This window comes from Crotalus tigris, unplaced genomic scaffold, assembly GCF_016545835.1.
Source record: "Crotalus tigris isolate CLP2741 ecotype Arizona unplaced genomic scaffold, ASM1654583v1 scf7180000018224.911827, whole genome shotgun sequence".
In the NCBI taxonomy this organism is placed as follows: domain Eukaryota; kingdom Metazoa; phylum Chordata; class Lepidosauria; order Squamata; family Viperidae; genus Crotalus; species Crotalus tigris.
This window is the reverse complement of record NW_024096891.1, coordinates 366,084-378,694: the sequence shown is the minus strand read 5'-3', so window position 1 is coordinate 378,694 and position 12,611 is coordinate 366,084. Positions and strand designations below refer to the sequence as shown.

The window sequence follows — 12,611 nt, the reverse complement described above, 5'->3', positions numbered from 1 at the left end:
ACAAAATTTCTCAGAGAATTTCAGTTCTTATGTTCCTGTTCTTAACTTTTGATTGTCTTAGCTTTCCTCAAAAAGCATGAAGTCTTTTTGGTATCCGGCAGCAAAATTTATTTTGTTCCAGATATTTTTACCATTTTGTCTTCTGTTCAATTTACATTAACTAGTCTACATAGGAGTAGTGGATTGTTTCATTCCTTAGAATTTCCATATCCAGGGTGCAAAAATTCTTGTGGCTAAAAGATTACAAAGTTTTCTGTATCTCTTATCCAGATTTTTGCAGCCCACAATAGCCCTAGTTAATTGCATTTCATTTCCTGTTTTTAAATCCTTTAGAAACTTTTAATGCTTTTACAACATTTGTAATCTGTCTGGAGAAAAGCAGTTTTAAAATGTAATTATTTGTAATGGTTTATAAAGTGCAGTGGGTGGGTTATCTCAACATGGAAAGCCAAAAATAAACAAACAGTATTATGGGTTAGAGTACAGTACCGTAATATGTAAATATAACATTACCACTGACCTTCAGTTGGTTTCAGATCTTAGGAGGAGTGTTTCCTATACTTTCTTTTGTGTGTTTTGAATCTCTATGTAAGGAAATACTAGTTTCCTCTCTTCAGCAGTGTTTCTGCAGGAGCTTATTTGAAGGATTAGGGCAGTGTTTCCCAAACTTGACAATTTTAAGGCATGAGCACTTCAACTCCCAGAATTCCACAGCCAGCAACGCTGGCTGTGGAATTCTGGGAGTTGAAGTCCACATGCCTTAAAATTGTCAAGTTTGGGAAACACTGGATTAGGGCATGCAATTTAAAAAATGTAAAATATAGAAATTTAGACATTGCAGCATTTTTATAATGTTTTAAAGAAGTATCTTGAGAGCTTTTAAGTTCAGAGCATAATCTTCAGGGAGACAGAATAATTCTGCAGTTGCTACTTTACTATAATCATATATAAATTTGGAAGTTCCATAGAGGGTGTTTCTCAAATAAATCTATATGATTTATATATTCAGGGATAAATTTTAAGTAGAGTTGTGCTGAGTTGCTTAGCATCTGGGCCGTCTTAGAAGTCAGATACTTATTTTATTCAATTAAATTCTTACTGACTTATCTTAAAAGTTGTGAGCTTGGGACATTGAATTGATAATTGTTTGAGTCCCCATGTCACATTGTTGTCTTTGCATTGCCTCTAAACTTGTTAGAGTGCTTTTGTTGAATACATAATTTTAGGAGTATCTCCAGTTTACTTCCTATGTTATACTTTTCCAGTTTAGAACAGCTCTGAGTGTGCCAAAAGAGTAACTTAATCATAATGTTGCATAGCAACCAGCTGAGAAACTTATTTCAAATAAACATTTGTCACTTAATTTAGACCTAAGTTGTTGTGGGCATGCAATACAGTAAGCCACAAAAGATTTATCTCCCAGTCCATGTCACATGGACTAAACCATTTGGACAGGATACGTAGGAGGCAGGAGAGAGAAGAAAAAATAATAATAAAAGCTACATAACAAGTACCTGCCTTGGCTATATTGAAGCCAGGCTAGTCATGATTCCTTGGAAGCATACAGCCTGTTTTTGTGGAAGTAAACCAGAGTTGTGGGTTACAGGCCGTCCTTGACGTATGACCACAATTGACTCCAGAGGTTCTGTTGTTAGGTGAGACATTTGTAAGGGAGTTTTGCCCCATTTTCTTGCCACAGTTGTTAAGTGAATCAGAGCAGTTGATAAGTTATTAATATGGTTGTTAAGTGAATCTGGATTCTCCATTGATTTGGCTTGCCAAAAAGTTGCGAAAGGTGATCACAGGATGCCGGGACACTGCAACTGTCATAACCAGTTGCCAAGTGTCTGAATTTTAATCACTTGATCATGGGTGTCGTGGGTGTGGAAAAATGGTCATAAGTCACTTTTTTCTGTGCCACTGTAACTTTGAACGGTCACTAAATGAACTGATGTGGGTTGAGGACTACCTGTATTTCCAAGCAGATAGGTGGATAATATGGTTTTACATTATAACTATTTTATGCCATCTGTCTTTCAAGAAGCCCAAGGCTTGCTTGCTTTGCTTATTTATTTTATTATTCCACCTTTATTCTTTTTTATAAATAAGGTGATGAACGTATATAATATTCCTTCCTCCTCCTACTTTCCCCTCAACAACCCTGCGAGGTGGGTTAGGTAGGCTGAGAGAGAGGGAATGGTCCAAGTCAGCCAGCTGGCTTTCATGCCTAAGATGGGAATAGACCAGTGATGACGAACCTTTTAGAGACCGAGTGCCCAAACTGCAACCCAAAACCCACTTATGCATTGTGGGGTGCCGTGTGGGTGTGGCCCATTAGGTGGGTGTGGCCCATTGGGTGGGCATGGCTGCGGTGGTAACGGCAGACTGGGTGGGACTAAAAAGTTCAATCAATCAATTCCAATTTTGCAAGATCTTTTTTTTTTCCCACGAGAAGTTGAAATTGACTGACTGATTGAACCTTTTTTTTTTTTGTACACGGCGGCGGAGGCCTAAAGCGAAAAGGTTTTATAAAACCCAGCTGAAGGCCTAGGACTGGGGCGACGGTGTGTGTGCCCACAAAGAGGGCTCTGAGTGCTGCCTCTGGCACCCGTGCCATAGGTTCGCCACCACTGGAATAGACCTAACAATTTCTAGCCTGGTGTCTTAAACACTAGACCAAATTGGCTCAAATATTACTCCTTCCTTCATTCCTCTTTAATAAATGCTCAAGAGTATATTTAACTGCTAAAGAACAGTAGCAGGCCTGAGGTCACCTGATAAGTGTCTTGCTGAACAAGGATTTGATTTCTGGACCACAGTTCAGTTTGCTCTTTGTGAGTCATCTACTTTTGCCTACTTGGAACAGCATTTTTTTGTGGCCAGTTGACCTGCCATTGATGCAGATTTATTTAAAAAATGGCAGGCATTCTTCTAGTAAGCTGTATTAAATCTGCATTCTGATTTTTCACTGCTATTAGGTGAGTAAATAGAGAATCATTGGGTTGTAAGTGTTCCCAACTAATTACTTTCCCTAGACCAGGGTTGGGCAACCTTGGCTCTTTTATGACTCGTGGACTTCAACTCCCAGAATTCCTGAGCCAGCCATGCTAGCTCAGGAATTCTGGGAGTTGAAGTCCATGAGTTATAAAAGAGCCAAGGTTGCCTACCCCTGCCCTAGAAGATGGGTCTTCAAGTGTGGCCTCCCTGGTGATGCTGTGAAGAGGTCTTAATCTTCCTGTGGACTGATGAAAGAGTAGCATAAAAATTGGGAGATAACTTGTGTCTGAGGCCTCCACCCCTTTTGAGGGAATCCTTCAATCCTTCACAAGTTTACTAGGAAGGCCATGTTTATCAACCCACCTAGGGGAAGGATTTAGGACAAGGGTCTTCAAACTTGGCTCTTTTATGACTTGTGGTCTCCAACTCCCAGAATTCCTCAGCCAGGCACACTGGCTGAGGAATTCTGGGAGATGAAGTCCACAAGTCATAAAAGGGCCAAGTTTGAAGACCCCTGATTTAGGAGTTGGAACATTTATATCCTAATGACTCTCTGCCTTCCCACCTAATGAGCCTATTCAGGTTAAGTGGGAACTGAAACCACCCTGGAGGACATATATGGGGTTCCCCCCAACCAACTTGCTCAGATTGAAGAAACTACTTGGATAAACAGTGACATGTTTCAAACCAACAGGAAAAAGAAAAGAAATCCAGTTGCTATAACTTCCAGAAATTGCCAAATCTTGCAGAAGTGCTCACATATCTAGTTAAGTTACAGGATAAAGTTGGAAGGGACCTTGGAGGCCTTCAAATGCAAACCCCCGCTCAAGCAGGAGACCCTATAACAGTGGTGGCGAACCTATGGCATGGGTGCCAGAGGCGGCACTCAGAGCCCTCTCTGTGGGCACGCACACCGTGCCACATTCCTAGGCCTTCAGCTGGATTTTATAAAACCTCCACCGCCATGTGAAAAAAAAAAGGGTTCAATCAGTCAATTTCAACTTCTCGTGAGAAAAAAAAGATCTTGCAAAGTTGGAATTGATTGATTGAACTTTGTAGTCCCACCCAGTCCCACCCAGTCTGCCATGGCCATGCCCACCCAATTGGCCACACCCAGCCAATGGGCCACACCCACCTGGCATTCGACGATGCATAAGTGGGTTTTGGGTTGCAGTTTGGGCACTCGGTCTCTAAAAGGTTCACCATCACTGACCTATAACATTTCAGACAAGTGGTTCTCCAGTCTCTTCTTAAAAACCTCCAGTGACGAAGCACCCACAACTTTTGAAAGCAAGCTTCTTCCGCTGATTAATTGTTCTCACTGTTGAGAACAATTAACTGTTACGGGAAGTTTCTCCTTAATGATGGATTGCTTCTCTCCTTGATTAATTTCCATCCACTGTTTCTTGTCTTGCCTTCTGGTGCTCTGGAAAATAGGTCGATGCCTCTTTTTTTGTGGCAGCCTCTCAAATACTAGTACACTACTATCATGTCACCTCTAGTACTTCTTTTTTCTAGACTAGCCATATCCAATTCCTGCCACCATTCTCCATATGTTTTCGTCTCCAGGCCCTTAATCATTTTAATTCCTCTTCTCTGCATTTTTTCCCCAAAAGTCTCAATGGATGTTGAATGATGAAGTCTCATAAACGCATAAACTCGATGGAGTTTGTGAGACGCCATCATTCTTGATTAACTCTCTGGAATAGAACACAAAAATCTTGGAGACCGCTGGAGTGTGACAGTAGCTGTTTTAGGGATTGATAATCCTTACCAACTCAACAGTGGTTTCTCTAATCAAACCATTATAGTCTTCTAAAGATTCAGTTTGTTCTCCTTTCTGTTATGGATGGATGTGGGATAATATCTCCGTATTTTTCAAGGAGCTGAATTAACCTTTTTTGCTTGCTTTCAGGGCACCCTCCATGCAAGTCACACGTCGACATCATACACCGATGGGTTTTCAGCAGCTTCCTTCTCTGAGTACCCCAGGCACAAACCATTCATTAATGCTGACCTATGCCGATCCCCCGCCAAGCCGGTAATTGCCTATCCAGAGAGTAACAGCAAAGGTAATATTTCTCCCCAGAGGAAATGGGGCTGTCGGGAGTAGTTTTTACTTTATATGTAATCCCGTTCCAAACAATAAATCATCTTGAAAATGGTATTATCTTTCTAGGCCTTGATGTGCATTTCCCTTCTTAAAAAATATGATATGAAATTTGAAGAAAGCTATGTGTTGTTTTATGACACAGATTAATAAAAATTGTGGGTGTTTAGGAAATGCATACATCAATTTCGCAGGCACAGAACGGCAGCTTAGTTGTGTTTATCCTCCAGAGCAAGGGTTCTCAACCTTGGCAACTTTAAGACTTGTGGACTTCAACTCCCAGAATTCCTCAGCCAGCAAAGCTGGCTGAGGAATTCTGAAAGTTGAAGTCCACAAGTCTTAAAGTTGCCAAGGTTGAGAACCCCTGCTCCAGAGGAATAGGTACTGCTGGTTCCCTTCCCTGAGTGCCCTCCTGGCCTCAAATTTGCTTTCTTGATATTTCCTTCCCAACTCCAAGTATCTGCATAATTCCTGAGCCTTTGATTGGATGTAATCAGAAAATACAGTTAACACTGTCTCTTCATTCAGCCTGCAACCTCTATCTCAGGACTGTCTTTGCATGACAGGCCGCATGGCTTAAGCATCTGGCAATAAAATTGTAGATCTGATATTACTGGTCACCTCATGCTTAGATTATTGCAATTTATAATACGTGGGACTGTCCTTGAAAGAAGTTCTGAAGCTTTAGAGTTTAGAATGCAGCTTCTTGCCTATTGACTATTACCATTATTAATAGCAGAATAGCACCAATCTTCTTGCAGCTGTTCTGGTTTTCTGCTAAGCCCAATTCAGGATGTCAATTATGACCTATAAAAGCCCTTTGGGGCCTTGTTAGAATTGTAGAATTGGAAAGGACCATGAAGGTCTTCTAGTCCATCACAGTCCTCATCCCATCCTGAACAAATGGTTGCTCAGTCTTTTCTTGAAAACCTTCAGTGATGGAGCACCCACAACTTCAGAAGGTAGATTGTTCCATTGCTTAACAGTTTGGGGACTGACTTGGGTAGAGTGTCTCCATCCACTCCAAGAGGGCTGGCCGAGAATCCTTCCCCTGAGAAAAGTCAGAGAGGGAACTAGGAAACAGTCTTTCTTAGGAGAAACCCTCTCACATTGAACAATTTTCCTCCAGAGATGCAGACAACTCCTTTCCAAAAGACACCAAGATCCATTTCAGTGAACCTGTGGGGCAGAGGGTGTAATTTAGGTTGGAAGCAGTCAAATTTGAGAGGAATTTGGATGGTTTTCATTTGATGGTGAGCTGCCTAGCGTCCTAGGAGAAAGCAGCATATCAGTTACTGTAAATAGTGAATGAATTAATCTGTCCTAATTTTTGCATTCTGTATTGTTGCCTCTTTCCTAATCTCTGTTTTTTTTTAATAACATCTGGTCTGATGGAGATGCATTGCATTTTGATTTGGTCCTAGTAAAGGTATTGTCAAACTCTGGTGGTTATTTTTTTTTCTCCTGTAAACTAAAGAGAGTGTGATTTCTGCTTATTAGTGGACTACCTGTGTGGGTATATATTGTTTTCATATATTGTCATTACATTTTATAAAGGCCTCAATGTACTTTTGTTCAGTTAGAGGGACATAAATGAATAAATGGCATTAAATGGAACAAAATCCCACCTGGTCAAAATGTCTTCTTTTTTTTTCATGCCTAATTTTGTAGTAACTCTGCAGTTTATATCTTAAAGCTGAGAAAACTCTGACATTAGGTTTTGATAAGAAAACAATATCTACAGTATTCTGAAAATAAAAATAAAAAATCTAGCACTGTTAATCTGAGATACGCCAGTTTGCCTGGCAGAGCATTGTAAACCAGTGGATAGTCTCTTCACATCCACGGAGGAAGAAAAGGAGTAGTCCCTGAAAAAAAAAAATTGGGACACCTGTAATTTTCCGAGCTCTTTTTAATACATTCTGTATTTTATAGTATCAGTTATGCAGAAAGAAATAAGTGCTACTGCTTTCTCTTGCCTCAACAATCTTGATTAATATCATATGCCTCAGCTGCCCTTTTGTCATAAAACCTATAATTTATCTTTCCTCTTCAACTTGTTTTGATGGTTTACATTTCATATATATGAGTTTCCTGGTCCCTAATGAATTAAGGCAAATGTTCTACCAGTTATCATTTGTGTTGGAATCTAGTGGGAGGATCGTATTTCTGTCTTTCCCTATTTTGAGTGTGTCCCTTGAGGATCCCAAGTTCCAGGAAGCTGCATGGATTTTCATCACCCTATACCCATCTGATCAGATGTGGCCTATTTATGAAGGAGATTTTATAGAAATTATAGGTTCCTTACCTGGAAGCACTTGGGAATCTTTGAGCTACATGTATACCCCAGGACATTAATTACCTTTCCTTTTGGAGTGGCTGCTGATAACCTAATTAAAATAGGATTATGCAAGTAAGGTTCACTCTGTTGGTTGCTGTAGAGAAAAAGAGCTCCTGCTAATTATCATTGACAACTACTTCCGTGCAGCACTGCCAGCATGAAGAACTGAAGTCATACTTTGTTTACAGCTCTCTCTGTTCCTCTTTAACTGCAGAGGCTCAGTTGCTCAAACATTAGAGCTGGCAATCTTTGTTAACGTTGTTATATTAGAAAGTGTGCAACTTTTTTTCAGGCCGAGAGCTGAAAAGCGAGCAAGAGTAGGACAAAAGCTGAATTGGAGAAAAATGTAGTATGTGGAATTACATTAAACTGATGAATTACCTAATATACTCTTCAAGTGTTTAATACTTTGTTCATCCTGTAAAAGTTGAATGGTTTTTAATCATTTTTCTAATGGTCCTTGTGAAATAAGTGAGACAGAGAAAAATGTGCTTTATCCTAGGCCAGTGTTTTTTACTCAAACCCGGCAACCCTTAAGATGGGTGGGTTTCAACTCTCAGAATTCCCCGGCCACTACTTTTGATACTTAGATAGCCGAACTGTCATTGACTTTTAAATTTTGCACCCTTAAGTCCCTCATCTTCACCTGTATTCTGTCCACTTGCTAACTGATGGATCTAATTTAATTTATCTACCAGCCATATTTTCGGCTCTGAAGAACCTGCAGGAGAAAATACGTCGGCTGGAGCTAGAAAGGATCCAAGCAGAAGAGAATGTGAAAAGCCTGACCAGGGAGACCTCAGATTATAAAAAAGTTCTAAGTGAGCAGTTGCTGGAAAAAGAACAGTCGAAGTTGCAAGTGTTCAAGAAAAATGATGGTATACATATATATATATATCTTCTTTGCTTGTCCTCATTAAGAAGGTTACATGTATGAGGACAGATATTAAAGGAGGCAGGCGTTTCCAGAAGTCATTTGCTGCATCTCTCCCAATTTTGGTTGCAATTGGCATGCATAACAACCCTGTTATACTGTTATTGCTAGGTTGAATGCTTTTATATAATCAGGCACTGTAGCCAAGTAGGATCCGTCCATGGGACGGGATACGAAGATGTTCTGCATATATGTGCTGTACATAGACACCCTTTGCATAGTGGTTGAACTTGTGGCTTGCATGTACAAATGAATGGCTGTGTGTGTGTGTGTGTGTGTGTGTGTGTGTGTTCATAAGCATCTCTATTTGAAAAAACATTTTGAGTTAGGTAAAGTGTATATTTTGAATAATATTGCATTTGTTAAGAATACTTGTGGATTGCAAGTAGCTCAGTGCAATATTTGCAACCTATAATCAAAGGATCTCTGATGATATTGGATGAAGGAAGGCAACAAATAAGAATACGAAGATCTATGGTTGGTTGGTTCTTTGGGCCATAAAGTCATGTTCACGCATATCAGGGAGGCACAATGGGGCCTGATTGTTACCTACTGCCACCTTGAGCAGTAGATGCAAAGTAGCATAGGTCTGCTGATATACCTGGATACATACTTTTTATTTTTGGCACATCATTGGATGTTCAAGTTGGATATTTCTCCAATTTTCCCACATACTGGTTTCAAAGAGCCAGTTCTGTACCTAAATGCAGCCATTGGGACAGTCTCGTTAAAACCCATTCAGTGTTGGTTCTGGAATATGAACCTTCTTGTCCCTTTGTTTGAAAATAGTAACTTTAAAGTAGGGGCCTTCAAACTTGGCCCTTTTATGACTTGTGGACTTCAACTTCCAGAATTCCTCAGCCAGGCACGCTGGCTGAGGGATTCTGGGAGTTGAAGTCCACAAGTCATAAAAGGGCCAGGTTTGAAGACCCCTGCTTTAAAGAGATGATTTGCAGCAACTAATCGACCTGGTTCATGTTAGTTTTCTTTTGCTGCTCTGCCTCCAGAGTTGGCAGCACAACTGGCAGCAGCCGAGACTCGCTGTGTACTTCTGGAGAAACAGCTGGAATACATGAAGGAAATGATAGCACAGGCAGAACTTGAAAAGACGACCGTCTTGGAGAAACAGGTACATGGGCCTTTTTAATTCTAGTGATTGAGTTTGTGTTGGGTCTAGTAGTGAAGGCACCAGGCTAGAAACTGGGAGAATGGGAGGTCTGGTCCTGCTAGGCATGAAAAACGGTTGGGTGACTTTAGCCAAGTCATTCTCAGTTCAACCCATTTCACAGGGTTGTTGTGAGGAAAATAGAGGGAAGATGGAGTATTAAGAGTATTAGCTGTGTTTGCCACCTTGAGTTGTTTATAAAAAAAGGAATAAAATAAATAAAATATCAAGGTAGTCCTGATCTATAGATTCCAGAAAAGTTGCCAGTAGCCATAGCATCTTTTAAAACTTCCTGGTTTACAGAATTTGCTGTTACAGTATTTGTCAAAGTCATCGTTTAGCTGATTTTAAAGGGACTATTAGAGGTAGGATGCTAGTGGTTATTGGTCATGATAGCTATAAATTTACCTCCAGATTCGGAGAAAATTAACTCAAATGCTAGCTTTAGGGATCAGCAACTTTCATACAGCTGCTGAGTTCAGTAGACCAGCATTTCCCAATATAGACAGACATCCTCCAAATCTGTGTATTTTAATATTCAAGATTAGCGATGACAGCTGGGAAAGGTTGGGAATTGAACTTGTAGAATTGAAAGATATTCTTGGTAATCAGGATGAAGATTGAAGGAAACTAAAAAAAAAATGACAAGGGAATCTGGTAGACATTGTGTTTTGTACCCCTGGAGTATAGTATTACTAAGACTATCATGTAGCACTTCAGGCTGCTGAAAGACTATCCTAGGATTATCTCCTTTACACAATATCTTTTCCTGCTTACAGTCTAAAACTGTATAGTCTAGGAACCACTTTACTACTACTTTGGTAATGGCCAAAGATAGTCCCCAGACTAAAATGTCAATGTTTAGCCATAGAATAAAATTTTGGAAACATTTTACCTATGTCCAAGAATTTTTAAAATGGCTCTTTTCAGAGAAATACAACTAACAAATGTGGTTTATTTTTATTGTGAACTTTTCTCTCCTTTTGTGACATCAAGTGGCAGAATGCAATTTAACGGGGCCTGCTCTTTCTTCTCCATGACACAAAGTGTTTTGTTTTCCTCTCCTTTTTTTCCAGGCCACATTGGAAAAAGAGAGGAATGTCGATCACTCTCATGTGAAGTCCAAGTTCGAAAGGTTGGATCTGCTTGAGAAAGAATACACACGGCTTACATCAATGCAGTCTCTTGCAGAGGTGAGACCTGGAGTTGTGCTCATTGTGGATTGCAAGATCTGTACTAATGTAATCCTCAACTTTTTTCTTTTTGAAGAAATTTTATTGTTTTTTTAATTCTTATAACAAAGTATTCAGGACACACCATGGTGCTAGGGTAATCAAACATCCTAGAACAAAACATATATACATAGTACAATCAATATATCAAGTATTCCCTCTTTTTTCCCCTCAAAGCATAAAATATCCAATTCTAGCTTAAATTTATTCAACCTGAACCTGTTTTAAAGCTTTATAAATTTACAATACCATAATCAAATTAACTTTAAATAAAGACATTTTCAATTCAGATATCCCTTCCAAGTATGTTCTATTTTCTTAATTTTATCGAAATCTTATTTATTTCTTCTTCCACTAATCTCCCCTATTTAAAACAAAATATTAATCTATCCTATACCTATCTAATCCATCAGTTAATCAATCTCTTTAAGCTGACAAGATAATATCAGACCTTAAATCATTCAACCCATTATATAGAATTCAAATCTCATCCAGTTAATCATCATAATAACATCCAAGTCATCAAAGAATCACCTCTTCTTATTAAGTTTCAATTAATTAATAATTCAATTCAAATCTAAAACATCTCTTTGATTTTCTTCATTCCATTACATAATAATTTACATACAAATAAACCTAACATTCTAAAAAATACATTCTTAATATTCTAGCTTACCTTTAATCCATAATATAAAAAATATCTCATTTTTAAACAAAAATATTAATCTATCCTAAACATATCTAAATGTGTATATCTATCTATGTATTCTATACACGTCTAATCCATCAATCAATCTCTTTAAGCTAACCGAATAGTATCAGACCTTAAATCATTTCAATCCATTGAGCAGAATTCAAATTTGATCCAGTTAGTTATCATAGCTAATAACATCCATGTTATAGAACAAACAAGTCATCTTATTTAATTAACATTCAATTAATTATTAATTCAATCAAAGTCTAAAACAGTGGTTCTCAACCTTTCTAATGCCGCGACCCCATAATACAGTTCCCCATGTTGTGGTGACCCCCAACCACTTATAGATCACCGGGTGCCAGGGGTGTGGCCAAAGAAAAGGGGGAAAAATGGCAGACAGCCTTGTTTGGCGACCCCCGTGAAATGGTCGTTTGACCCCAAATGGGGTCCCGACCCACAGGTTGAGAACCACTGGTCTAAAACATCTCTTTACTTCAAACTCATAATCTTAATCCTTACATCAGTCCATAATTCTAGGTTGCCTTTAATCCAACGCATGAAATTTTAAATTTCATTTTTCAATCTTATTCTAGCTTTCCTCTTATGCCAAGCAGGTTTCCATAGCAGTGCTTCCCTTCCAGATGATGAATCTCTTTTTGTTGCTTGTAGCATCATTTGATTCGATGAAAACCATCTTGGTCTCTGCATTGGCCCTCTGTTTCTCTTGTCCATAAAGCCTCGTTGCTTCAAAAGTTCAAAACTCAGTCTTTGCTTTTCCTGGTCCTGAAAGCCATAAGTGAATTGCTTATAGGGTAAGATAAAATTCTCTTTCTTCTCAGTTAAGTCCTCTTCTTGTATAATCTGTTTTGTAGAGTAGACAGGTGTAATCTGAGAGTCAGTTTTAAGGTTTAAAGTAGGAGTTCTGGCTCTTAATTCTATAGTAAACTCTTTTATTTATTTATTTTTTCTTTAGCCTCATAAATCTTTTCCAATGTAAGTTTATAGTTTAAAAGTGATTTGAGGCTTCTCCATTTTAACAATAGTTGAAAAGAAATCCTTTTTTTTCCCCTTTTTTTCTTTTTTAGTGTAGGCTACAGTTGAAAGATATCCACCCCCACAAATCCCACAGCTGGCT

At 38.9% G+C, this 12,611-nt stretch overlaps 1 protein-coding gene across 3 annotated transcripts in view; it reads left to right on the top strand.

Moving 5' to 3' along the window:
• The window catches only part of CEP57 (centrosomal protein 57), a 29,623-nt gene that overhangs the window by 1,652 nt on the left and 15,360 nt on the right, over nucleotides 1-12,611 (top strand). For all 3 annotated transcript variants that reach the window (XR_005557395.1, XM_039349067.1, XM_039349066.1), the window contains exons 2-5: nucleotides 4,913-5,069; nucleotides 8,147-8,326; nucleotides 9,390-9,511; nucleotides 10,624-10,740. Coding sequence is in view for 2 of the 3 variants with exons in the window: in XM_039349067.1 (XP_039205001.1) it covers nucleotides 4,913-5,069; nucleotides 8,147-8,326; nucleotides 9,390-9,511; nucleotides 10,624-10,740 (576 nt within the window). In the remaining variant the exon portion in view is untranslated. The remainder of the gene's footprint in view (nucleotides 1-4,912; nucleotides 5,070-8,146; nucleotides 8,327-9,389; nucleotides 9,512-10,623; nucleotides 10,741-12,611) is intronic.